The sequence below is a fragment of the Myxine glutinosa genome, unplaced genomic scaffold, assembly GCF_964187855.1.
Source record: "Myxine glutinosa unplaced genomic scaffold, kmMyxGlut1.1 SCAFFOLD_720, whole genome shotgun sequence".
Lineage (NCBI taxonomy): Eukaryota > Metazoa > Chordata > Myxini > Myxiniformes > Myxinidae > Myxine > Myxine glutinosa.
Genome location: NW_027616815.1, coordinates 140,925 through 168,256, shown reverse-complemented (window position 1 = coordinate 168,256; position 27,332 = coordinate 140,925). Strand labels below are relative to the sequence as shown.

At 47.5% G+C, this 27,332-nt stretch overlaps 1 protein-coding gene across 5 annotated transcripts; it reads left to right on the top strand.

The window, feature by feature from the left end:
- Positions 1-27,332, top strand: LPGAT1 (lysophosphatidylglycerol acyltransferase 1). Of its 5 annotated transcripts, none has more exons than XM_078768941.1 (11): positions 111-273; positions 367-566; positions 5,328-5,428; positions 9,573-9,665; positions 9,771-9,997; positions 14,546-14,664; positions 15,033-15,128; positions 16,419-17,010; positions 17,135-17,264; positions 21,842-21,948; positions 25,092-27,332. In XM_078768941.1, the coding sequence occupies exons 5-11, from the start codon at positions 9,784-9,786 to the stop codon at positions 25,241-25,243; spliced, it is 1,410 nt and encodes a 469-aa protein (XP_078625067.1). In that variant the 5' UTR covers positions 111-273; positions 367-566; positions 5,328-5,428; positions 9,573-9,665; positions 9,771-9,783; the 3' UTR covers positions 25,244-27,332. The 5 variants fall into 5 exon arrangements, with proteins under 5 accessions (XP_067989034.1, XP_067989036.1, XP_078625067.1 ...); XM_078768940.1 differs by having other exon boundaries at positions 114-273; positions 5,297-5,428; XM_068132933.2 differs by having other exon boundaries at positions 1-566; positions 5,297-5,428.

The window sequence follows — 27,332 nt, the reverse complement described above, 5'->3', positions numbered from 1 at the left end:
GTACTTTATTTTTTGACTCAATATATAAACAGTTCAAGTATGTTAAAGGTCACATCGACTTGCGCAAATCAGTTCTGCCTCTCTGCTGACCCCCACGACCTTTCTCCATCACTACAATTAGAGGGTTACCCGTCACATGTTGTTACCAGTCCTGGTCACTGGTTAGTATGTACAGTGCGGGCACGACGTGTCGAGACGAGCGAAGAAAGGCGGGAAATAGGGCGATTAGTTCCGTCCGTGAAACGACAGGTATCGGATTGAAAACGAGTGAAGGTAAAGGATCGTGAATGTGAAACGGAAGAAAGTGTGTTCGTTCGACGTTGATTGGAAGCGGAGAGTGCGAATTAAAATAAATCGAAATTGCAGGCGAGGCCGGAGCGTCTTACCAGTCGCCCCTGGTGCCGCTAGGCCGCAACGAATCGGCGGTCATGCCGCCTGGATTTCCGGCCGCGGCCCGAGCTGGAGGCCCAGCCGCGGCCTGTTTGACCGAGGGGAAGTATCGTGTTGGTTAATAAGAGCGACCCGAGCCGCGACCCGAGCTCGCATCAATCCGGGTGTCGATACAGGTAAGTGCATGTGCAAATCCTTCTATGTCTTGGATTCAACTAGCGGTACGTGATAACTGATAACGCAGTAAAACGCAGGATCCGAGGTAAGTTGTTACATACCTGGAATGATTGTTACCTTTCTCCTGTTTCGAGTTTGCTCTCCCCCTGGTTACACACCTGCACGCAAGTAAACACTGTTGGTCACAGTGGAGTCGCTAGGTCGCGCTCTCCCGAATCCTGGTTACACTCGAGGTGCAAGTTACCTCTCTCCTGGTTACACTCGAGGTGCAAGTTACCTCCTGGTTACACTCGAGGTGCAAGCTACCTCCTGGTTACACTCAGGGTGCAAGTTACCCCTCCTAGTTACACTCGAGGTGCAAGTTACCTCCTGGTTACACTCAGGGTGCAAGTTACCCCTCCTGGTTACACTCAGGGTGCAAGTTACCCCTCCTGGTTACACTCGAGGTGCAAGTTACCTCCTGGTTACACTCGAGGTGCAAGTTACCTCTCTCCTGGTTACACTCGAGGTGCAAGTTACCTCTCTCCTGGTTACACTCGAGGTGCAAGTTACCTCTCTCCTAGTTACACTCGAGGTGCAAGTTACCTCTCCTGGTTACACTCGAGGTGTAAGTTAGCAATCTCCTGGTTACACTCAGGGTGTAAGTTAGCTCTCTTCTGGTTACACTCGGGGTGTAAGTTAGCTCTGCCTTGGTAACACTCGGGGTGTAAGTTAGCAATCTCCTGGTTACACTCGGGGTGCAAGTTACCTCTCCTGGTTACACTCAGGGTGCAAGTTACCTCCTGGTTACACTCAGGGTGCAAGTTACCTCTCCCCTGGTTACACTCAGGGTGCAAGTTACCTCCTGGTTACACTCAGTGTACAAGTTACCCCTCCTGGTTACACTGTGCACAAGTTACCCCTCGCCTGGTTACACTCAGGGTGCAAGTTACCCCTCCTGGTTACACTCAGGTCAGGGTGCAAGTTACCCCTCCTGGTTACACTCAGGGTGCACGTTACCCCTCCTGGTTACACTCAGGGTGCAAGTTACCCCTCTCCTGGTTACACTCGGGGTGCAAGTTACCCCCCTCCTGGTTACACTCAGGGTGCACGTTACCCCTCCTGGATACACTCGAGGTGCAAGTTACCCCTCTCCTGGTCACACTCGAGGTGCAAGATAGCTTTCATGGTTACACTCATGGTTCAAGTTACCTCCCTCATGGTTAAACTTAGGGTACAAGTTGATTCTCTCCTGGTAACAATTGGGGTGTTAGTTATCTCTCTCCTGGTAACACTCGGGGTGTAAGTTAGCTCTGTCTTGGTAACACTCGGGTTGTAAGTCAGTAATCTCCCGGTTACACTCGGGGTGTAAGTTAGCTCTCTCTTGGTTATACTCACGGTGCAAGTTAGCTCTCTCTTGGTTACACTCGGGGTGTAAGTTAGCTCTCTCTTGGTTACACTCAGGGTGTAAGTTAGCTCTCTCTTGGTTACACTCAGGGTGTAAGATAGCAATCTCCTGGTTACACTCAGGGTGTAAGTTAGCAATCTCCTGGTTACACTCGGGGTGTAAGTTAGCAATCTCCTGGTTACACTCGGGGGTGTAAGTTAGCAATCTCCTGGTTACACTCGGGGTGTAAGTTAGCAATCTCCTGGTTACACTCGGGGTGTAAGTTAGCAATCTCCTGGTTACACTCAGGGTGTAAGTTAGCTCTCTCCTCGTTGCACTCGGGGTGTAACTTAACTCTATCCTAGTTACGCTCGGGGTGTAAGTTAGCTCTCTCTTGGTTACACTCGGGGTGTAAGTTATGTCTCTCTTGGTTACACTCGGGGTGTAAGTTAGCTCTCTTCTGGTTACACTCGGGGTGTCAGTTAGCTCTGCCTTGGTAACACTCGGGGTGTAAGTTAGCAATCTCCTGGTTACACTCGGGGTGTAAGTTAACTCTCTCCTGGTTCCACTCAGGGTGTAAGTTAGCGCTCTCCTGGTTACACTCAGGGTGTAAGTTAGCTCTCTCTTGGTTACACTTGGTGTGTAAGTTAGCAATCTCCTGGTTACACTCGGGGTGTAAGTTAGCTCTCTCCTGGTTACACTCGGGGTGTAAGTTAGCTCTCTCTTGGTTACACTTGGGGTGTAAGTTAGCAATCTCCTGGTTACACTCGGGGTGTAAGTTAGCTCTCTCCTGGTTACACTCGGGGTGTAAGTTAGCTCTCTCCTGGTTACACTCGGGGTGTAAGTTAGCTCTCTCCTGGTTACACTCGGGGTGCAAGTTAGCTCTCTCCTGGTTACACTCGGGGTGCAAGTTACCTCTCTCCTGGTTACACTCGACGTGCAAGTTAGTTCTCTCCTGGTTACACTCGGGGTGCAAGTTCGTTCTCTCCTGGTTACACTCGGGGTGCAAGTTAGCTCTCTCCTGGTTACACTCGGGGTGCAAGTTAGCTCTCTCCTGGTTACACTCGGGGTGCAAGTTAGCTCTCTCCTGGTTACACTCGGGGTGTAAGTTAGCTCTCTCCTGGTTACACTCGGGGTGTAAGTTAGCTCTCCTGGTTACACTCGGGGTGTAAGTTAGCTCTCCTGGTTACACTCGGGGTGTAAGTTAGCTCTCCTGGTTACACTCAGGGTGTAAGTTAGCTCTCCTGGTTACACTCGGGGTGTAAGTTAGCTCTCCTGGTTACACTTGGGGTGTAAGTTAGCTCTCTCTCCTGGTTACACTCGGGGTGTAAGTTAGCTCTCTCTCCTGTTTACACTCGGGATGCAAGTTAGCTCTCTCCTGGTTACACTTGGGATGCAAGTTAGCTCTCTCCTGGTTACACTCAGGGTGCAAGTTACGTTTCTCGGTTAAACTCAGGGTTCAACTTTTCTCTCTTCTGGTTACATTTAGGGTCCAAATTATCTCCTGGTCATGGGCAGGGCACGGATTGGCTCCCTTTGTCACGGGCGGGGCACGGGTTGGCTCCCTTTGTCGCGGACGGGGCGCGGGTTGGCTCCCTTTGTCACGGGCGGGGCGCGGGCTGGCTCCCTTTGTCGCGGGCGGGGCATGGGTTGGCTCCCTTTGCCGCGGGCGGGGCATGGGTTGGCTCCATTTGTCGCGGACGGGGCGCGTTTGCTCCCTTTGCCGCGGGCGGGGCGCCGTTGGCTCCCTTTGTCGCGGACGGGCCGCGGGATGGCTCCCTTTGTCACGGGCGGGGCGCGGGTTGGCTCCCTTTGTCGCGGGCGGGGCGCGTTTGCTCCCTTTGCCGCGGGCGGGGCGCGGGTTGGCTCCCTTTGTCGCGGGCGGGGCGCGGGTTGGCTCCCTTTGTCGCGGGTGGGGCACGGGTTGGCTCCCTTTGTCGCGGGCGGGGAGGGGGTTGGCTCCCTTTGTCGCGGGCAGGGCGCGGGTTGGCTCCCTTTTGTCGCGGGCGGGGCGCGGGTTGGCTCCGTTTGTAGCGGGTGGGGCACGGGTTGACTCCCCTTGGCGTGGGCGGGGCATGGGTTGGCTCCCTTTGTCGCAGGCGGGGCGCGGGTTGGCTCCCTTTGGTGCGGGCGGGGCGTGCGTTGGTTCCCTTTGTCGCGGGCGGGGCGCGGGTTGGCTCCCTTTCGTCTCGGGTTGGCTCCCTTTGTCGCGGGCGGGGCGCTGGTTGGCTCCCTTTGTCGCGGGCGGGCGCGGGTTTGCTCCTTTGTCGCGGGCGAGGCGCGGGTTGGCTCCCTTTGTCGCGGGCGGGGCGCGGGTTGGCTCCCTTTGTCGCGGGCGGGGCGCGGGTTGGCTCCCTTTGTCGCGGGCGGGGCGCGGGTTGGCTCCCTTTGTCGCGGGTTGGCTCCTTTTGTTGCGGGCGGACACGGGTTCACCTCTATTAATTACGTAACATTGGAATGCGAGTACTCTATGAATTACGTACTACATTACCAGAACGTCAGCAGTCTATTAATTACATAGAATTAGAACGTGAGTCGTCTTATTTAGGGAGAATTTGAATGTGAGTCGTTTATGAATCATGTATAATTGGAACGTGTGTTCAGTATTCTATTAATTACAGAGAATTGGGACCTGAGTAGTATACTTAGTACGTACTATTGGAATGTGAGTTGTCTTTTTATGTGGAATTGCAATGTGAGTAGTCTTTTTATGTGGAATTGCAATGTGAGTAGTCTTTTTATGTGGAATTGCAATGTGAGTCGTCTATTAATTAGGTGGTATGGGAACGTAAATAGTCTATTAAATATGTGGAATGGGAATGTGAATAGTCTATGAATTACGTGGTATTGGAAAATAATTTGTCTATTAATTACATTGTCTTGGAATATGAGCAGTCCATTAATTACATACTATTGGACATCAGTAGTCTATTAATTACGTACTAATTACGTGTTGGAACGTATTGTTGTGCATTGATTCCATCCATTATTAATAATTTAGCGCACAAACACCAAACGTGTTTCTAACCTCAGGTTTATCTGTTACTCTTGAGCTCTTTGCCTCACCCTGGTTGACCTCTTCCCCGACTAAGCATCTACATCCATCATGCTGACATTCCCCGATCCACACTCTGTGTCTTAATCTTTCACTTTTTACTTATGGTGCCCTTGTTTTTGCCTCCCCTTCACTACCTTCCCCATTAAATATTGAGCTGAGGTAGATGTTCAACTTCCTCTTAAAAACCATGTCTGTTCCCGCCGTACACAATGTCTGTTGACAGCAAATTCCACAGTCAGCAGGCAGTGGAAAGAAAGGATCATTGATAGTATGCAGTTCCCTTCTTTTGTGTAACTCCTCCCCAGTTATTATTCACATCCACCAACCTCCTTCCAGACCCCCACTCGCCACAACCCGACTGTGCTGCCTTAATGCAACGGATCGTTAAACTCCCACGACTACGGGTGGCACATCTCTGAAGAGCATCCTAACCGTAGGTATGTGTCTTGCGTGCAGCCAAAACGGCCAGCTGGTTCATGTGAGCTCCATTCATGTCACAGTAATATTCCAGTTAAAACAGCTAGTATTTGGAATGGCAAAACTTTTCCACTCATTTACCTTCTCGAATGACTTGGTATCAACAAACAACAACAACAGGCATTTTAAGGCCATTTTGCCTACAAGAGCGGGGGTTAGCCTTGCGGTCCCCATGACAATCTTCTCCATTTTGCCCTATTTTCTGCATCTCCCCTTGTTAACCCCCTTGCCCGCATTTCTTCTTCGACCATCTTTCGCCAAGTCTTTCTCGGTCTTCCCCGTCCTCTACTTCCTTCTACATTCATTTCCATCACTCTTCTCAACCAGTCACTTTCATCCTTCCTCAACACATGACCAAACCATCTCAACCTGTTTCTCTTCACAGCATCCATCACAGGCTCTATTCCCATCATCTTTCGCAATTCATCATTTGTCTTCCTCTCTCTCAACGATGCTCCGCACATCCACCGAACCATTCGCATTTCCACCCTTTCCAGCCTTCGTTGCTGCTCTACGTTCATTACCCATGTCTCGCTCCCACAAATCATAACACTTCTCACACATGCAGCACACACCTTTCCCTTCAGCTTCAATGACACTCCCCTCCTCGTCACCATGCCACTCAGTTCCCGAAACTTCTTCCGTGCACATCTCACTCCAGCAACCGTTGCCGAGTCTGATCCACCTTCTCCATTCAGCACGTCTCCTAGGTAACAAAATGTTTTCACACCTTCCAGCTTCACGCCATCTCCAAGATCCAACTCAGCATTTCCTCCGTCTGCAGCTCCCTCTGTGCACACCTTACACTTAAATGTAGCTGCCACACTGGTTAATGGCCCTCTCAGACCACTACATTTTTGCTGAACCCACTCAGCGCACATTGTACATTGAATGGAATTTACTCCGACACCCTTCCTGCACACAGCACACGGCCACTTCCCAGTTCTTTCCACCTCACCACATGCTTTACCACTTGCCATCACCTTCGTTTTTCCGATATTCACCTTCAGACCTTTTGTCTCCATACATTCCTTCCACTTGTTCATTTTCTCCTTCGGTCCATCCATACTTTCCGCAATCAACACCAGATCATCTGCATACAACAACTCCCACGGTAAACCCTCCTTTACGTTCTGAGCCAGCACCTCCATCACAGCTACAAATAGTAGTGGACTTAGTACCGACCCCTGATGCACTCCCACCTTCACCTCAAACTCACCACTGTTCGCGTCCTTCGTCCTTACAGCTGTGCGCGCTCTTTTGTACATTGCCATCACTTCTCTGATCAACCATTCCTCCACTCCTAACCTCCTCAATGCCCATGTCACTACTTCGCGTGGAACCCCATCGAATGCTTTCTCCAGATCAACAAACCCAAGAAACAACTTCTTCCTCTTCTCCATGTACTTCTCCTGCAACTGCCTCACAATAAAGAGCGGGTCTGTCGTTCCTCTTCCTGGCATAAATCCAAACTGCATTTCGTTGATCTTCACCTTCTTCCTTATCCTCCTCTCCAACACCCTTTCCAATACCTTCATTCCATGCTCCAATAACTTTATCGCTCGGTACGAGCCACACTCCAGAGGGTCACCTTTCCCCTTGTATAGAGGGACGAGGGTACTCGGTTCCCATTCCATTGGAATGCGGCCTTCTTGGTATCGAGCAGGCTTTTTTCTGGTTGAACTTTGGGTTCTTTAACTCTTTACCGGTGATAACAATCTGAACAAATTAAGATTACTTTGTTGATTTACGCAGTTTTTTTTCCACTCGCTGGATGTGGATGCGCATGTTCAAAGTCCGTTGTGCAGCTGTTTGTGGCTCCAATAATGGTTTCCCTGTGAATGTGTGTGTAGTTTCCATGTTTATATGTATGCTTGCTCAAACAGTTATTCAGGAGTGGGTGGAAGCAGCAGGTGCCAGGTGGCTTCAGGAGAAAAACAGAAACCTTGTTTGGCTTTGGTGGCAACGATTTGCTGGGTTTTTTTTTTTTTTTTTTTTTTCCAAAGACTACTGAATCCGTAATACTGACTGAATGCTGTGGAGAGACAAACCTAAAAAATGTATATTCGGTCGTTCCATCAGGGTGTCCAGTCTGCCGGAATGTGTTGGTGGTTACGATCCCACGGTGTCTATCGTGAAGAGAGGATGAGCTATCACCAGCACCCTGGAACAAATTACAAATTCCTGCTAAAACCTACAGGCAGCACATCCATGCCCCCAGCAAATGACGATATCCACAGCTATGTGCATACAAAAAAAAGAAGAAGATTCCTTCTCATTGCTTCCACCACCTCTCCTGGTCGTGTTCACAACACAATTTTTTTTGGACAAAAATCTTATACTTTCAAATCAGACCTTGTCCACCTGTCGTTATACATCAAACCAAAAGCGACATCAATCGATTATTTTCCAGACTCTTTCATAATCCGAAACCTCTCGATAACGTCAGCATGTTTTTCTCATGTTTGTTTCAGCATCTCATGTTTTTCTAATCTCGAAACCCTTTCTCATAAATGCAATACTCGCAACTAGGAAAATCACATCCTCGGAAACATTGATCATTGACTATAGGGTAAGCGCTAAAGCGTCGTTGTAAACTGTAAAAGCGTTCTTTGTTCATTATCATTCATTCATTCATTCATTCATTCATTCATTCATTGCGTTGTATTTTGTGGGATTAATGTTTCAGCAGCTTCGGCCTTCACCATTGATTGTAAACCTGGAAACGTGTGACAGGAAAACTTTTCTGTACCCGATGATTGAATGAGAATTGCGTAAGGGTTTCTTCAGTGCAAGTGTTGAAATTCCTTTACCTACAAGAGGATCACCTCGTGCACATCATAACGGCCGGCATCACAATTTGGGCAAAAGGTGTGGAACTTATTTATGAGCCCGTACCCCCGCGCAGTGGGGGACGGGGTTTTGCAGTCACTTCTGTGTGTCTGTGTGTCTGTCTGGGCCATAACTTCTTTTTTTTACCATTTGAGTTTTGTCATCAAATTTTCAGCAAAGATTTATTGTGAGAATATGGAGAAGACAGATTAATAATTTGGTCAAAAGGTCAAAGGTCATAAATTCACATAAAATCATAAATTTTCATCCGATTGACCTGAAATCTTAAGAATTTGCTTATTGGGTCACTGAATTGGCTCACCAATCAGAAGGTAGAAGCAGATTGTTTTTTTGTTTTTTTTTAGATCAAAAGGTCAAAGGTCAAGGCTGCATAAATATCTGTCGGTCATATCAATATGTCAGTGACCCAATATGACCCAATTCATTGAGTGTAACCTGTTTTAAGGTCAAGGTCGCCTAAAATGGTCAATCGTTTTGTATTTGTTGTAGCTGTTTTCATCAAGTTTAGCATACAGGAGAAGATGAAGTCCGAATAAAAGCGGACATGGACGGGCTTTGCATTTTCAGATGCTTTCTGGTTTGCTTTTTGAATCGGTGTGCTCATTGTTCCAATTTTTTTTTTGTTCTTTAACGGCCACTATTATCCCACCTTGTGGGGTCGGCCGGGGGAAGCTTGGCCCAAGTCTTCACGAACCGGCTGGCCAGGCCTGACATTTGCCTATTAAGGGCAGGAATTTGGGCATGGCGCCGGCGATACTCGCCTATTCTTTGTGAAGGACACCGTGGGATCTTTAACGTCCACCAACCCATGCTTGCGGACAGGACGGCCGAGGGACGGCACACACATTGATGAATCACTCTGCCTGTGAAACACCGAACTGAGTTTATAGCTGGGTCGGGATTCAAACCCAAGCTAGACAGCTTAGAGGCGAGTGTGCGTACCTCTAGGCCATCTCTCTTTGTTCCAAAATGGTTGGTATAAATTTTGTCTGCTCAAGAAGCTTGAAACAAGTCCAGGTTGAATCGTCGTATTTCAATGGCTTTGCTCTGCTGGCTCTTCATTGTAATCTTTGGAGCTTTTGTTTTGTCCCTGTTGTACAGCTCTTGCCTTTTAATCAGGATCTTGTCCCACGAGCAGGGTACATCCAGCCATTCGTGCTCGGCGCAATATAGCCTGTGAGCCCAACTTTTTTTTTGCGCTTGTGCATTGACCAAGCAGAGTGCTAATAGAAGTTGTTTGCCCTGTTCCAGGGTTTGGCAGTTCTCCACCTGGATCGGATCCACGCCTTTCTAGTGTCTGGCACTGTGGATACGCTACCGTCACTCGCAGTCGTGGCGACAGTGGTTGGTACACGCATCATACCTCATCTTCCTTCGTGGAGCAACATGGCACATCGGTGCACGATTTTAGCAACTTCATGTTCTTAACCCCCAAATTCCACTCATCAGGGCAGCTGTCAGCATGGGTGTGGTGTGGCGTACCATCCGTGCTGCCTTCCGCTTTTCCTTCATCGTCCTGAACAACGCCATCACCATACCCTCGTATCTGCTCTACCTTGTGCTGTTGCTTCCTCTCCTGCTCTTTGCCCCTGACCTTTTCTGGGTGACTGAGGGTGTCATGTTTCGCTGGCTGCTGGCTATGGTCGCCTCCTGGGGTTGGTCCGCTGGCTACACCGGTAAGCCAATAAGCATGCGTTTCCTTTTTAAAATGGCTTTCTTTTTTTGGTCCTCCTGTGTTGATGTCATGTGTGTTTAGTTTTTGCTATAATGTATGTTGTGGAACTTTTGTTTGGCTTGCGAGTGTTTTTCACATAAGCTTGACGTACAAATATTTGCTGACATCCTCAGCATAATGCACTAAATATGTAAATTGGTCAAAAGTTGTGTAAATTGAAAGCTGCTCGTAAAAGAGCTGGCCTAAAACGTTTCAACTTATCCGCCGTAGAAGATCGCAAAGTGCTGACGTTTCGGGCCTTGCCCTTCGTCGGAGCAATGTAGGCAGGTTGGACTGATCCAGACTTGTGAAAACTTTGGGAAAAGTGATGGTATGTGGTTGTGAGCAGGCAATGTTGACGTAATGGTGGATGAGTTGTTGCTGTTAAATTGTTATGATGATATTTTCCTGGAGTTTGTGGAGGACAGGACTGTTTGTGATTGTGTGGTGGGGTATGATGGTTGGAGTGAAAGAGGGTGGAAAGACTGTCTTTCCCTCGTGGTCCCCCTGTGCTGTCTTTCCCTCGTGGTCCCCCTGTGCTGTCTTTCCCTCGTGGTCCCCCTGTGCTGTCTTTCCCTCGTGGTCCCCCTGTGCTGTCTTTCCCTCGTGGTCCCCCTGTGCTGTCTTTCCCTCGTGGTCCCCCTGTGCTGTCTTTCCCTCGTGGTCCCCCTGTGCTGTCTTTCCCTCGTGGTCCCCCTGTGCTGTCTTTCCCTCGTGGTCCCCCTGTGCTGTCTTTCCCTCGTGGTTGTCAGCTCTTTCACGAGCCTCGATTCAGTATCGAAAAAAAAAAGAAAAAAAAAAGGGGGAATCCTTTGTAAATTAAAGGTTGTGGCTAAGAGGTTGTGTGTAGTCTGAGGTTGTTATTAAGGTAGAGTGTTTAATTATTGTCAAGATATTAAAAGGTAGTCGTTCATTGTAGCACAAATGTAGCAGCCTGTGTTGGTGGCGCAGGAGAATACAAACATGACACTAAATGGTCCGAACAAAAAGGATCTACATCTCCAGAAAGGTGTCTACAAACGTCAGTTTATGATCGAGGAACACCTTTATTTCAATGGAAAGTTCTATTTTGAACATGAACTGGAAAAAACTGCAGTTTAGCAGTTACTTGGCTCTGAAGTCGTCCCGATCGTGTGTGTGCAGAGAGGAGTGAGATGACTTTCTTTCCTCTGCCTCTGGCAGTGAAACAAAATTGATAATAATGCCAAACAGGACACTTAACTGTTGCTTTTAAGGGCATCATAAAGGACACAAACAACAGGCACAAAAAACTAATGGAAGTGTTAAATCAGGTGGTGTAGAAGATGCTGCAAAAAAGATGTGGTAAACTTCCGGAATGTTTTTCTAAAAATTTTATAGACTATTTTTATTTTTATTGAATTATATGCTTGAACAGTAATAATGAATGAATGATCGTTTTAAGGCCATTTTCCCCCACTGGAGCGGGGGTTAGCCTTGTGGGCCCCATGACGATCATGGTTCTCTGTTTGAGGCAATGTTTTTATGGCCGGATGCCCTTCCTGACGCCAACCCTTGGTCGCCTCTTACGATGCGCAGGGATACGGTGTACCTATTCTAAATCGGGGTACACACCGGGATCATTCATCCCAGCAAGCTGGTACTCAATTTGCCGACCTCGGAAGGATGACAGGCTGAGTCAACCCCCCTGGCGTTAATTCAGCGATCGACCGGGATTCAAACGCAGGATCCTGGGATCCCAAGCCGGCACCCTAACCGCTAAGCCAACACCAGGACAAATATACTTGAACAGTGCAGAACACAAAGCCTCTTTGTAAGCACGTTCAAAGCCATTCCGTTTATTAGTATTTGGACAAAATATTGTGGCGTTTTATGTCATCATGACAAATCAAATTTGCCCTTGTTTCTCAAAAGACAGAATGGGGTATGGTGTTCTATGAACTCTCTCGTTTTCTTATGTTTTAATTATTGTGACTTTGGAGGAGAGGTTAAGTAGGTAAGGTTGTGATTGTGATGAGGAATAGTAATGATTGAAGTTGTGGAACGATAGTGTTAAGGGATTATTGTAGTAGTTTGGATTGTTATAATGGTGGAGTGTTTAATTACAATGGTTGTTAAAGGAATATATATGAACTAGCAGAAGTACCCGGCATTGCCGGGCGGGGGAGGAGGAGGAGAGGGGGAAGAGGAGGGGGAAGAGGAGGGGAGGGGGAGGGGGGGAGGGGAGGGGGAAGAGAGGGGAGGGGGGAAGAGGAGGGGGAGGGGAACAGGGGGGAGGGGGAAGGGGGGAGGTGAGGGTGTGGGGGTGCCTGGGGGAAGAGGAGGGGAGGGGAACAGGGGGGGAAGGGGGAAGGGGGGAGGTGAGGGTGTGGGGGTGCCTGGGGGAAGGAAGGGCCACCCCCTCCCCCCTCCCCCCCCTTCCCCTCCTCCCTTCCCCTCCCCCCCTCCCCCTTCCCCCTTCCCCTCCCCCCCTCCCCCTTCCCCTCCCCCCTCCCCCTTCCCCTCCCCCCTTCCCCCCCCCTCCCCCTACCCCCTCCCCCCCATTCCCCTCCCCTCCTCTTCCCCCTCCCCTCCTCCTCCTCCTTAACACCAGGGGGGTTGACTCAGCCTGTCATCCTACCGAGGTCGGCAAATTGAGTACCAGTTCACTGGTAATTCCCTGTGTGCCGCAAGAGGCGCCTAACAGGGTTGGCGGCACGAACCCGGAAGTCGGAACTCATTGTCGTCAAATAAATGTAGCATGTATGTTTCACTCTCTGTCACATGCCGTTGGTCCGATTTCAATCGGATGAAGTTGAAAAATTAACATTACGAAGTTTCTCTGGGATGTACTTGATTCCGAATAATGAAGTTGAAAAATTAACGTTCCGAAATACGCTAATTACGCTAACAGAAACGCCGGCGCTGCGAAGCGCTAGAGGGAGCGCTGCGCTCCCTCCCTTCGATTCCCTCCCTCTTCTGCTAGCGTTTCTGCGCTAATACGCTAATCTTAAAACCCGAAGTTTTTTTTAAAATTTAAGGTGTGCTGTAGTTGCTCTGAGACGTACTGATTCCGAATATGCCTTTGGTTTTTCTCTGCGATGAGTAGTTCTCGAGTTATAAGAGGACTAACAAACATACTTTACTGCTTTATATATATAGAAGTTGGTACGATTCGGCCAAGGAATCCCAGAGATAATTGCAATTAAGTGAGCCGTGACGTCACGGAACGCGCCGCCGGTAATATTTATAATTTATGGTAATCTATGCAGCACGACATGGTCATCACGGAAAACAAGGCGCCTTTGCCGGCGCAAACGGCTCTCCCAGGGTCAAACTCGGTATCGTTGTGAGCGCACGGTTCAGCCCTTCAAGAAAAAGTTTATTTTGTAATAATCGAACCACGCGTTAAAAAGATATGACTGGTTTTGTTCGCCGGCACGTCGGCGCTCGAATCGGCTCGCGATAAAATCCAACACGTCCTTTGTCGGGGTCATCTGAACCCCACGGGGCCTAGAAGGCTGGGACTGGTCTCAAAAGTTAGGTCTCGATCATATCTCGTAATGCTGGAAGCTGCACGTCTCTGTGATAATCTTGTGACCATGACAAGAGATCGTGCGAGTCGCTCGCAACGGCTTCAAGCACTTCCGCATTCGACCATTCATGAATGCCATACGCCCCCGCCCATCGAAGCGCGTACGTATTAAACGAACATACAGTGGCCCATGTGTCGTCATTTGCGCATGCGCCAAAGTCTTTGCAGGAACATGAAGCATCGGAACAGCGCATTTGCGCATGCGCAAGAGAGAACCACCTGTGCACCATTACGCTAACAGAAGCGCTGGCGCTGCGAAGCGCTAGAGGGAGCGCTGCGCTCCCTCCTTCGATTCCCTCCCTCTTCTGCTAGCGCTTCTGCGCTAATACGCTAATTTTAAAACCCGAAGTTTTTTAAAATTTAAGGTGTGCTGTAGTTGCTCTGAGACGTACTGATTCCGAATATGCCTTTGGTTTTTCTCTGCGATGAGTAGTTCTCGAGTTATAAGAGGACAAACAAACAAACATACTTTACTGCTTTATATATATAGATAGAATGATCGTTTTGAGGCCATTTTCCCCGCGAGAGTGGGGGTTAGCCTTGCGGGCCCCATGACAATCATGGTTCCCTGTTTTGAGGCAATGTTTTTATGGCCGGATGCCCTTCCTGACGCCAACCCTTGGTCATGCTCTTCAATGCGCAGGGATACGGTGTACCTATTCTAAATCGGGGTACACACCGTGATCATTCATCCCAGCAAGCTGGTACTCAATTGCCGACCTCGGAAGGATGACAGGCTGAGTCAACCCCCCTGGCGTTAATTCAGCGATCGATCGGGATTCGAATCCAGGATCCTAGGATCCCAAGCCGGCACCCTAACCGCTAAACAGGCTCAAGGGAAGGGAAGTTTGTAATTGTCGATGCGGCTGGGGTTTATTTTTGTCCATGCATTTTAATTGATTTTCTTTTTAAAGATTTCGTTTTCTACACATTTCTTGGTCCGTGTGTTCAACACAGTGATGGAATGGGGTGCGGATGTCTCGTCGCTGGCAGACGACGAAGCCTTGGTTATGGCAAACCACCAGTCTACTGGGGATGTCTGTACACTCATGATGTGCCTACAAGACAAGGGAAATGTACGATACATATTGACGCTATAAACTTAAACTATACTGCACTTTCTGATCGACAAATATTTTCTCATTCCATCAGACACACATCAGATCTAGGTAGGGTGGTAGGTGTTGCTGTGCTCAGCAGTCTATGATCGTACCACCAGCCTGCCATACTATTGTCTTCCTTGTCAAAGTAAATTTCTCATACTTCAATGATGAGCCACAATGCTGTTAAATGCAATTTGAAGAGGTTTAAAAATCCTCTATGTTCAGTCTTGCAGATGGAGGTTGTTTTTTTACTTGAAAATGTAGGCATAAAGGTAGTATACAGTTCAATCTTTGAGGGGCCTCATCTTCATCTTCAATAATCCTTTGAATGACGTGTGCAGGTTGTGCGAAATGTCATGTGGCTTATGGATTACGTATTCAAGTACACCAACTTCGGCATTGTTTCAATCATGCATGGAGACTTCTTCATCAAGCAGGTATGGTCGGCGTACCATGAACCTGTTGGCAGCAAGACGTTGTGCCAATTCTAACGGCTTGTTGTTTCTAAAGATTTTGTGGATTATTGAGTGATGATTGGGCACCTGGCTTGTATAGATGATTGGGCACCTGGCTTGAATAGATGATTGGGCACCTGGCTTGTATAGATGATTGGGCACCTGGCTTGACACGTTGGTCAAAAAGGAAGTTTCTTCCCAATGCATTCCCCTCTTTCATCACTGCACTGGTGACAGCAGGTTTAATTGGATTTGACTGTTTTGTTTTGTTTTATCATTGAAGAGTCGATGACAGAGAGGGTGGTGGATTCATTTATTGATTTGTTAAAGGGCTTTGTTAAAGGGGGGCTTTGTTAAAGGGGGGCCTTGTTAAAGGGGGAGCTTTGTTAAAGGGGGAGCTTTGTTAAAGGGGGAGCTTTGTTAAAGGGGGGCTTTGTCAAAGGGGGAGCTTTGTTAAAGGGGGGGGCTTTGTTAAAGGGGGAGCTTTGTTAAAGGGGGGGCCTTGTTAAAGGGGGGCTTTGTTAAAGGGGGCCTTGTTAAAGGGGGGCCTTGTTAAAGTGGGAGCTTTGTTAAAGGGGGGCCTTGTTAAAGGGGTGGCTTTGTTAAAGGGGGGCCTTGTTAAAGGGGGAGCTATGTTAAAGGGGGCTTTGTTAAAGGGGGGCTTTGTTAAAGGGGGGCTTTGTTAAAGGGGGAGCTTTGTTAAAGGGGGAGCTTTGTTAAAGGGGGAGCTTTGTTAAAGGGGGGCTTTGTTAAAGGGGGGCTTTGTTAAAGGGGGGCTTTGTTAAAGGGGGAGTTTGTTAAAGGGGAGTTTTGTTAAAGGGGGAGCTTTGTTAAAGGGGGGCTTTGTTAAAGGGGGAGCTTTGTTAAAGGGGGGCTTTGTTAAGGGGGGTTTTGTTGTTAAATGCAATTTAACAATGTCATGGTGGCTTTGTTAAAGGGGGGTTTTGTTGTTCAATGCAATTTAACAATGTCATGGGGGCTTTGTTCAAGGGGGGCTTTGTTGTTAAATGCAATTTAACAATGTCATGGGGGCTTTGTTAAAGGGGGGCTTTGTTAAAGGGGGGCTTTGTTAAAAAGGGGGCTTTGTTAAAGGGGGGCTTTGTTAAAGGGGGCTTGTTAAAGGGGGGCCTTTGTTAAAGGGGGACTTTATTAAAGGGGGGCTTTATTAAAGGGGGGCTTTATTAAAGGGGGGCTTTGTTGAAGTCATCAAACTCGGATCTGAGTGGATGGATGGAGCACAAGCCCACTGTGGATTTTCTTCCATTCCCACAGGGCAAGGCACAGCGTGAGCAGCAAGTAGCGAAATTTGAATCGCACCTTTCTGGCGTATGGCATGAGAGACGGCGCCGCTGGCTGGTGCTTTTTCCCGAGGGAGGCTTCCTCAGAAAGCGGCTTAAGATTAGCCAACGTTACGGGGAGCGTCGTGGTCTGCCCACACTACATCATGTGACTCTGCCTCGCACCGGGGCCATTTTGGCAGCGCTGCGTGCTCTGGTCGCTCCACAGAGGCTTGAGAGATCAAACTCGATCACCCACGACACGGGAACCGGGATTGTTGTTGGCAGGAATGCGACCGCTCTACAGAAAGACTCTCTGAGCACTTCGGGCGGTTTGGCCTGCAAGGACCAAAGTGCTTTGCATTCAGACGTTTTCGTGGACAATTTCAAATCGGTCATTTCTACGGACCGTCTCCCTGCAACCTACCAGGATCCTGTCCCTTTTAAAGAAGTGCTCAAACCCTTTTATGATGGAGAATCCTTGGCAGTAGCAACGCAGCGTGGACGTACGGAATGTAGAAATGAATGCACGAAGAAGTGCGGCGTGAAAGGGTGCCTTAACGGACAGGTTGCACCGTCCACGGAAGGTGGGTGTGTAGAAATGTTCATCATGGTCTTTCAAATGAAAAAAAATCCGTAATGCAATCGGGGATGATCTTGGTTTACGTGCCAAGCAATGGAGCGTGGCCAATTGTGGCGTTGGGCACACAGGGAAGAGCTTGCGGCGAGGTCTGCATTGGCTTATAGACGTGACCATCGCGTACCCGGGTGGTAAACCAATGGACATCCAGACATGGGTGCTTGCCCTGCAGCCGCCCATGATGACGCATGTGCATTACCGGTAAGTTTTCAGTGGTACTGGTGTTGTCCTCTCATTGCATGATTACATTTGTAAATTTTGTTTAATATTAAAACGCGACATGTTGGACGTCCTCCGAGCGGTGCCAACTCTCGTAACCCCCCCCCCCCCCCCCCTTCCCACGCCTCCTGCCCCCAAGCCCTCTCCCTCCCACACTTCTCCCTGCTCTCAAATGTTGTGGTTGTGTGCTTCCCCTTCTCTCCCCATCTTGTCTTCCGCTCCCTCTTTTTGTATATTTTGTTTGTCTGGTTGATTTGTTTGTGAAATAAATGTTAGCTCTTTCACGAGCCTCGATTCAGTATACAAAAAAAACCAAAAAAAAAAACCATCAACCTCCCCTGTTGCCAGTTGAGGAGTAATAATTCAGAAGACTTTTCAGGTCAGTCTTTTGGGACTGACACTAGTAGCATGGTCCCAGTGCTGCCTGCCCGCACACACTTTGCACACCTCTACCCCACACTCTTTAATGTGTTTGGTTGTCACCGACTAAACTGAAACCCCTCACTGGCATTGCTCTTGGGAAGGGTGACTGTGTCACATTGCCAGGACTAAAAACAACACCTGACAAAGCAACTAATGGGGATACCTCTTCGTGTTGGTTGCGCCCTCCAACGCAAGACGGGGGCCAAATCTTCCCCACTCTTCCCTGCCGAATTCGTCGGAGCAGTGCGGTCACGATCAGAGTGACAATCGGTCCACATGGACGGGCCCATTCCCTCTTTTTGAGATATCCTGCTATATGTTGGTTTCAGCCCTTTCTCACAACTTAAAAGTTAAATAATCCTCATATCCGAATCCAAATTCAGATCTTCACCAAAATCGAATCGAATCGTCCTTGTCATACACCCAACCTGTCCACCAAGTTTCGTCCAAATCCGTCCACCACTTTTTGAGATATCCTGCTATGTATCGTTTTTGGTCCGATCTCCCAATGGTGAAGAATCACTTTAAAATTATACTAGTCGGATCCGAATCCGGATCTTCACCAAAATCTGATCATTTCGTCCTTGTCATATACGCTACCTCTCCTCCAAATTTCATCCGAATCCCTCCACAACTTTTTGAGATATTTTGTTCACAAACAAACAGACAGACAGGGGTGAAACTATAACCTCCATCCATCTTTGGTGGCGGAGGTAACAACAAAATCATGAAAACACAAAACTGGCACTCCTTTATACAAACACTAAACTACTCAATAATAACAAACACTCGTACAAAACCATAAACAGCATCAATAACTCCAACAGTTGCATAACACCCTCACATGCAGCCATAACTACCACAGACAACATACCATCAGAAAAACAGCGAGCTAACATCCTCGTCCGGACCATTACGCAAACACGAGTCACATAGGACCCAGAAAAGAGGAAAGATGGATTACAAGACGCAAACTCAGCTACCAACTGGACACCATCATCATGTCATTCACTCTTGCACAAACAACAAAAAACATCAAAAACTCGCAGGCTACAGGCCCTGACAACATCTTCAATTTACATTTAAAACACCTTGGACCACACGGCATATCACCCCTCACACATACAAGCAATTTCTCCGACCAACACTCACAAATTCCCCAAATTTGGAAATTAGGCAAAATCCTTACCCTCAAACCAAACAAAGATCCCACCAAAGCACTCACCTACAGACCTATTACATGACTTTGCACACACTCAAAATTTCAGAACGCCTTGCACTTACACTCACACACCCAACACGGATTCAGACCAAACCACTCTCCTCACAAACCTCACACAAAACACAATTGAAGGCTCAAACAATAGAAAACCACCAAAACTCACTATTCTCAGCACAGTAGACTTCAGCAAAGCGTTCGACACGCTCTCAAAGCTCTTAGTCACAAACAAAATACTCAACACGAACATGCACAACGCCAAACGTTGGCTGGCCAACTACCTATCATGTAGACAGTCATTCGTATTTTTAACGACAGGTCATCGCGCACAAGATGCTTTCCAAATGGAGTCCCTCAAGGCTCAATCCTCTCCCCACACTCTTTAATCTGTTAATGCACGACATTCCACAACCACCTGAGAACATATAATTAGCCTCATATGCGGACGATATAACCATAACCTCTTCACAGCAACATCAACACCGCCACAGCACAACTTCAACCCTTCTTCAGCACCCTACAAACCTGGCTCACAATCAACAGACTAAAAGTAGCTCCCCACAAAATCAACAGACTAAAAGTAGCTCCCCACAAAATCAACAGACTAAAAGTAGTCCCTACAAAATCAACAGACTAAAAGTAGTCCCTACAAAATCAACAGACTAAAAGTAGTCCCTACAAAATCAACAGACTAAAAGTAGCTCCCCACAAAATCAACAGACTAAAAGTAGCTCCCCACAAAATCAACAGACTAAAAGTAGCTCCCCACAAAATCAACAGACTAAAAGTAGCTCCCCACAAAATCAACAGACTAAAAGTAGCTCCCCACAAAATCAACAGACTAAAAGTAGCTCCCCACAAAATCAACAGACTAAAAGTAGCTCCCCACAAAATCAAGACTAAAAGTAGCTCCCCACAAAATCAAGACTAAAAGAAGCTCCCCACAAAATCAAGACTAAAAGTAGCTCCCCACAAAATCAACAGACTAAAAGTAGCTCCCCACAAAATCAACAGACTAAAAGTAGTCCCCACAAAATCAACAGACTAAAAGAAGCTCCCCACAAAATCAACAGACTAAAAGTAGCTCCCCACAAAATCAACAGACTAAAAGTAGTCCCTACAAAATCAACAGACTAAAAGTAGTCCCTACAAAATCAACAGACTAAAAGTAGCTCCCTACAAAATCAACAGACTAAAAGTAGTCCCTCCAAAATCAACAGACTAAAAGTAGCTCCCCACAAAATCAACAGACTAAAAGTAGTCCCTACAAAATCAACAGACTAAAAGTAGTCCCTACAAAATCAACAGACTAAAAGTAGCTCCCTACAAAATCAACAGACTAAAAGTAGCTCCCTACAAAATCAACAGTCACTCTTCTGACAAATCACACCAAGGAACATAGCGCTGCACCACACATCACATTGAACGGCAGCGCTATCCCATACACACACCAACCAAAAATACTGTCACTTTTAACATATCCATGGCATTACCAGGTCACATCACAAACATTATAAAACATACTTAGGCTGAACACCCTTCGGGCACTCACAGGCACCGACTTTGGACACCACACAGAAACAACATCACTAACATATACAAACAGTACCAATACATTAGATCAGTCATCAACTATGCTGGCTCATCCTGGGCCTCCAGCCTATCAACACACACACATCTTAACACCCTGCAGACCAAACAAAACAAAGCCCTTCACATCATCGCAGGTTGCACATTAGCAATACCCATCGAGCAACTACACACACAAGTAAAAATGCTAAAAATCAAAGAGCACTTCGACATGAGGTGCACAAGTTCCTTGCAACAGTAAATGCCAATCCCAATCACCCATGCCACTACATGTACAACCACCTACAGGCCCCGATACAACAGTGCACATTAACACTACACCACAAAGATACTACAGTGACATACTTCATAACATCCCCCCACCAAACAACGTAAACTACAACAAACACATCCACATCCACACCCACATCACCATAAACACAATAAACAATTTGGGCCTGAACAGTATCTCGGGCACAAACCCCCCACCCTTCGATGACACGCAGAAATTACTTCCCAGGTCTGATCGTGTTCACCTTTCACACCTTCGCTGTGGCCACCACTAAACTTTTACACTACAAACATACACTCGATGACACCTGCAACCACTGCCAGGCCGCTCCACGCACAATAAAACGTATAATGGAAGACTGAGTGGTCCTGGCTTCATGTAGGTAAGAGCACACCATCTTGGATGTGAGGGATTTCTGAGTCACTCCTGTGAGATCAATCGGCTATCTTTGTGCCACTGGTCTCTTCAACCAGAACTGACTGGGGCAACACAACAACAACAACAACAACAACACCCGACGAAGGGTGGATGAGCTCCCGAAAGGAGCCAATAGCCATCCAGTAAGGAGATGGTGTCTCCTAAAAAGACACCCATCCGGATTAGACTGGTTCAAGTCATATCAAAGACTTTAAAATGGTACGTGCTGCTCCGTTGCTTGACGACCAACATTTAAAAGGATAGAGCGTGGACAATTCCCATCGGTTGGCATCCATGGGGAGGAGGAAATTCCTCCTGAGGAAATGCCCGGCTGAGTGCAGTGAGAAAAGCCGTGCCATTGTTGTGACGTCACTGGTACCCAGAGTGTCCTGGTAAGTGACAGCAGTGATAGCTCTGTGTGCGTGCTCCTTTACGGTGTGAGAGCTCTATTACGAGCCCTAGATCATGTATAAAAAACACCAATCTAGCTTTGCCAGTTCACCAGTCCTGGTAGCCGCGCCTCTGAAGAGGTAGAGGCGGATACGTGGTCGCATGGAATTTTGCTAAGGTAGTTTAGGTTGCGATCCATGGCGGCATGATCACGGTGATGCATGATGCTGTGCTTGACCCCAATCCCAGTGTGTTTCCCATGTGCGAGGTGCCTCTTGAGGACGAGCGCCTTGAGGACTGGATATACCAGCGTTTCATGGAGAAAGAACGGCTTCTGGAATACTTTTATCGCACCGGTACGTGGAATTCACGGGGAGACAGGATCTGAGATAGGTAGAAGATATTTATTTGTTCATTTAAACCAAAAGCTAAGACCATAGTGTGCTAGTTCAGGAATACCTTGTATTATGTTCGTTCTTGCGTTTGCTTTTGCAAGTGTTTGAACTCGCATGTGCATTTATTACTGGGACAGTTCAGAAATGCCAATGATTGTGCAAATGCTGTTTAACAGCAAATGCTGATTTTCCATCTTTGTGGCTTTGCCTCGTGGCATTCCCATGTACTTTGCATAGCTAGTTTAGTGGGTTAAATTATTAATTTAAAACTAATTTGTGTGTTCATAATCCTACCTCCTCAAATAAGAAAGCATGTCTTGTCTTGTTGGCCTTTAATGATCCGTTATTTTAATGAATATTTAAAGAAGAGGAGTCGCTGTGAAATGTAGGGTGGATCAGACTCAGCAACGGTTGCTAGAGTGAGATGTGCATGGAAGAAGTTTCGGGAACTGAGTGGCGTGCTGACGAGGAGGGGAGTGTCGTTGAAGCTGAAGGGAAAGGTGTATGCTGTATTTGTGAGAAGTGTTATGATTTGTGTGAGCGAGACATGGGTAATGAGCGTAGAGCAGCAACGAAGGCTGGAAAGGGTGGAAATGCGAATGGTTCGGTGGATCTGTGGAGTATCGTTGAGAGAGAGGAAGACAAATGATGAATTGCGAAATATGATGGGAATAGAGCCTGTGATTGATGCTGTGAAGAGGAACAGGTTGAGATGGTTTGGTCATGTGTTGAGGAAGGATGAAAGTGACTGGTTGAGAAGAGTGATGGAAATGAATGTAGAAGGAAGTAGAGGACGGGGAAGACCGAGAAAGACTTGGCTAAAGATGGTGGAAGAAGAAATGCGGGCAAGGGGGTTAACAAGGGGAGATGCAGAAAATAGGGCAAAATGGAGAAGATTGTCATGGGGACCGCAAGGCTAACCCCCGCTCTAGCAGGGAAAATGGCCTTAAAATGCCTGTTGTTGTTGTTGTTGTAGTCGCTGTGAAATACGTGTTGTCAGGACTGTCATGGAATTAGGCTTGCCCTGTATTGAGCTTTATATCTGAATGTACAACGATGACGTCACCCGTGACATTTCCTATCTTTGATATCGCATGTTTGTTCTTTTCTGCTTTGCAGTTGAAATTATGAAATATCCAGCATGCCTGTAATATGATAATGCTGGCAATATTTAAAACAATTGAAAATGCAGCCTCAGGTTCTGCCCATGACCTTTCATTTTTGTTTTGGAACACCAAGCTGACGTCACACCCAATTGTGTTTTACAAATTTGCTGAGTTTGGTTAAAAACATTAAATCGTATTAAAATGGGCAATTCTCTGTATGCATGAAACATAGATTTGAAATCTAGTTGGCTGATCTCCACCAAACTTTGCATACATGCTTGGGATTACCTGTGAGGTGGTCATGGGCACAATTACAATTGGCCCCTTACCACCTGAGGGTGGGGGAGATTAAAACATTTATATATATTTTTTGCATACAGAATCGAGGCTCATGTAAAAGCTAACACATTGAACATGAAAACATGCACAGACCCATAAAACATGCAATGAAAGGAGCGGGAGACAAGAGGGGGAGAGAGGGGAGCACACGAGCACAACAGTAGAGAACAGAGACTTGGTAGATCTGTGGAAGGGGGAGGAATGGGGGGGGGGGGGGGTACACGGTAAAAAGCAAATGAACACTACTAGGAATTTCATTCACAACTAGGAATTTCAGGAAAGAAGTTGGAGATTGAAAGAGGTGGATTTTGGGTGTTTTAACGGGGTTAGAAAAGATCAAGGTTTTGGGTTGGGGAAGATAAGATAAGAGATGGTGGTGAACAGCTGTTTTAAAGACCTGGAGGGAGGAGTGAGGAGAAGAAAGTGTGGGAGTTTGTTCCAGAGGCGGGAGAAACGAGGAGTGAAGGTGAGCAGAGAGTGCTGATTTTGGCAGTTTAACCATAAGAGGGTTGCAGGCAGATCTTGTGCATCCTGTAGGAATATTTGGGGGACAGAGTCCAGAGAGAGCTGTGGGGGGCAAGGCTGGAGAGGAGTCGGTGGAAGACGGAAAGACCACCAACCTGCCTGCGGTGAGTGAGTGAGAGGCCCTTGGAGTTAGCTTCATCGCGGGAGATTCCAATGATTCTGAACGCTTTGGTTTCAACAGCGTGAAGACGAGCTAGGTGTGAGGCAGGAGCACCAGCCCAGAGGGGAGAGCAGTATTCCATTGAGCTGCGGATGAAAGCTTTGTATGCGGTGATGACCCAGACAAAAGGCAGATTAATGTTAGTCCTGGTGAAGTTTAAATATTTCAAGGAGGGGGGGGGGGGCAAGGGGAGGGGACACAAACATAATTTTATAAGGGGGGTAGAGGATTTAAAGGGATTACATACTTAAAGGGATTTAAAGGGTTCAAGATATTTCAATGACCCCATCATTTGTTGCTGGACGGAGCAGGTAGGTATTGCCTGGTTAAATAAACCACCTTTTAGAGGCCATTTTTCCCCGCAAGCGGGGTTGGCCTTTTCGGGAACTGTGGTTGTTGTTGTTTTTCGGTCCCCTTTTTGAAGCAATGTTTTACGGCCGGATGCCCTTCCTGACGCCAACCCTTTTTGCCGCCTTTAACGACAAGCAGGGAATTACCAGTGAACTGGTACTCAATTTGCCGACCTCGGAAGGATGACAGGCTGAGTCAACCCCCCTGGCGTTAATTCAGCGATTGACCGGGATTCGAACCCAGGATCCTAGGATCCTAAGCCGGCACCCTAGCCGCTAGCCCAACACCAGGGACACCATGGACAACAACCAGGGACCAGGGCCCAACAGGGACCAGGACAACACCAGGTTAAATGAAAGGCAAAAAAAGAAAATCCATCTTACATCCATTACAGAGGCGCCCCCCCCCTCCCCTCCTCATCCCTATGCTCCCCCCCCCCCCCCCTCATCCCTATGCTCCCCCCCCCCCCCCCCAAAAGGTTCCTTGGAGAAAATGCATTTGATCATTAGTTGGGCATGTTTTGAACAAGACTCCTTGCATCTCTCACATGTGTGGGCACCTAGTGTAGGGTTGAAATGTCACTTCTTACTCTCCTGGTCTCCTTTGTTTGTTCTATTTTGTAGGAGCATTCCCAGCAGCAGATGGTGAGACGAACGCCGTGCCTCGGCCCATGAGCCTCAACAATTCTTGGCTCGTCCTCTTACACCTGTGGGCGTTTGCGTCGGGGGCAGCCTGGTTCACCGTGCTCTACCGTGCGTACTCATGGTTCATCTAGCCCGACGGGTGCTCCTGGCTAGGCCCGCTCACATCACTACCGACAGGTCTTCCTCTCCACTTGTATATCGGCCTTCGGTGATTGCGAGGTGGCATGAGTTTTGTTTTATTTATTTGATTTAAAAGAAATTCTTGTTGGTGTGGAAAATGATCGGAAGAAGGGCCTAGGTAGGGCAGGGTTGTATGTTCGGTACTCGATGACACAAAGCCAGTTTGCACACAGCATCCAAGTCTTCATTAGCGAATCTGACAATCCCTCGCACAAATGTTGCAAGGGGGGGGGGGGGGGGGGGGGGGGGGGAGCGAGCGAGCACGACGTGCACTTGATGACCGGACGTCTCGTCCAACGATGGTGACGGGAAGTATGCTGTGTTATCTACTTTCAGTTATACATCCAAAACAAATATAGCTGTGCTGGATTCTGCCATAAAGTTCCAATACCAGTGCTGTGTTAAATAGTTGTTTTGTATGTTGAGTGAATGAAAATTGCATCGGCCCAGCCTGCCTACAAAACCTTTACCAAACGCGTGAAGGAAACCTGGGAGAGCGACATGGAAAGAGGAGGCGAGGGTGGCGCGCAGATCCAGGAACTCTTCCACCATGCACTGCCGATTGGTTTTAGGGGCTCTGGCGCACCTCTTTGTCACCTGCGAAAGGCCCTTTGTGGGAGCGAGCACCGAGCTGTAAGTTGGATGTATTGTAGCGGTGAAGTTTCTGATGTTCACGTCATGAATTGTGTTGATTACCGTGATTGGAGAGTCTGTGGGGGCAGAGGATGCAGGGGGAGATCTACAACTTGCGAGAACGCACCACGCTGCAATGAGCCTCGCAACTCCCTGTGATTTTTCAATTTATTTTTTTGAATGAATGTTTTTTCGCCAGTCTGCATTTCCTCTCCAATCTCACACTGCTCCTCACCGGGTGCCTCCATTATCAGAAATATCATTACTTTAATGTTGGCCCCTCGAGCCTCGAATGTCACGTTCTTGTTGAAGGGCCTTGTGACCCAATTTTAAGCATATCATCCATATCTTTTCCTTTAATCGAAATAGTTGTGAAATCTATCCAAGATAAATCTGGCCCCCTGTTAATTCGAGAGACGCCTTTAAATGTTATTTGACATCGACGTCATTATTTGGCTTTGGTGGTCAAAACTGAAAAGGTCATCAACAGAAAACTGGGAATGTTATGGGTTTTCCAAGCCTCAAACGGACTTGTTAACCCCCTCACCTCTAAACATCTCAAGTTTTCAAAACTGAAATTCGTTTTGTTTTGCTATTGGCTGTGAAGTCACCGACGTCATCTACAGTCACACTTAAAGAAACGATTGTTTGATTTTGAGTCGCTAAGTGCACAAATGATAACCACCTCGAGAGTTCCTACAGGTATTTACATGACCGAGTTAAGGATATGTTCTTACTCGAGTGACATGAATCCCAAATGTCGTACTTGTGCCAACACGTGTTCCCAGAGCAGCTTGGTGAGCCTGACGTTTGCAAGGCGTATGACCCAATCGTGCTCCAGATGCAGGAACCGAGTATCGCAGCGAGGAAGGGGGGGGGGGGGGGGGTAACGTTGTCCTGACCCCAAGGCTCGGGGCAAACGTACAAAATATTTTGATTGCGTTGGTTTGTTCATATGTACTCTCTTCACCGGTGTGCGGAATCGGGTGGACCTCCTGGTCCATTTGATCCTGACAAGACACCCGTCACCAATATGCTGCTGGAAGGGAAAAGGGGGCTTAGCAGAAACTTTAGTAACGATCACTGCATCTCTTAATGGTCGGAATTTCTATTGATTGTTTATTTGGGGTTTTTTTGGTTGCAGAGTTAACGGGTTTGAATTTCTGGCCAAAAAAGTATCCCTGAACCCTCCGCACCTTCACTTCAAAGCCAGCGTTCTCTAGATCTGGCTTATTCCGTATTTTGTATTGTACTACAAAATGTGTAATTGAGAAATGCAACGCCTTGGAGGTGACACATGACATGTTCAACCTGATGTCCCCGTGGTCGAATTTTCACAGCGTCTCTCAAGCATTCCTTGCTGTGGACGAATTGCAAGATTTTCTTATTAAAGAAAAACGGATTACA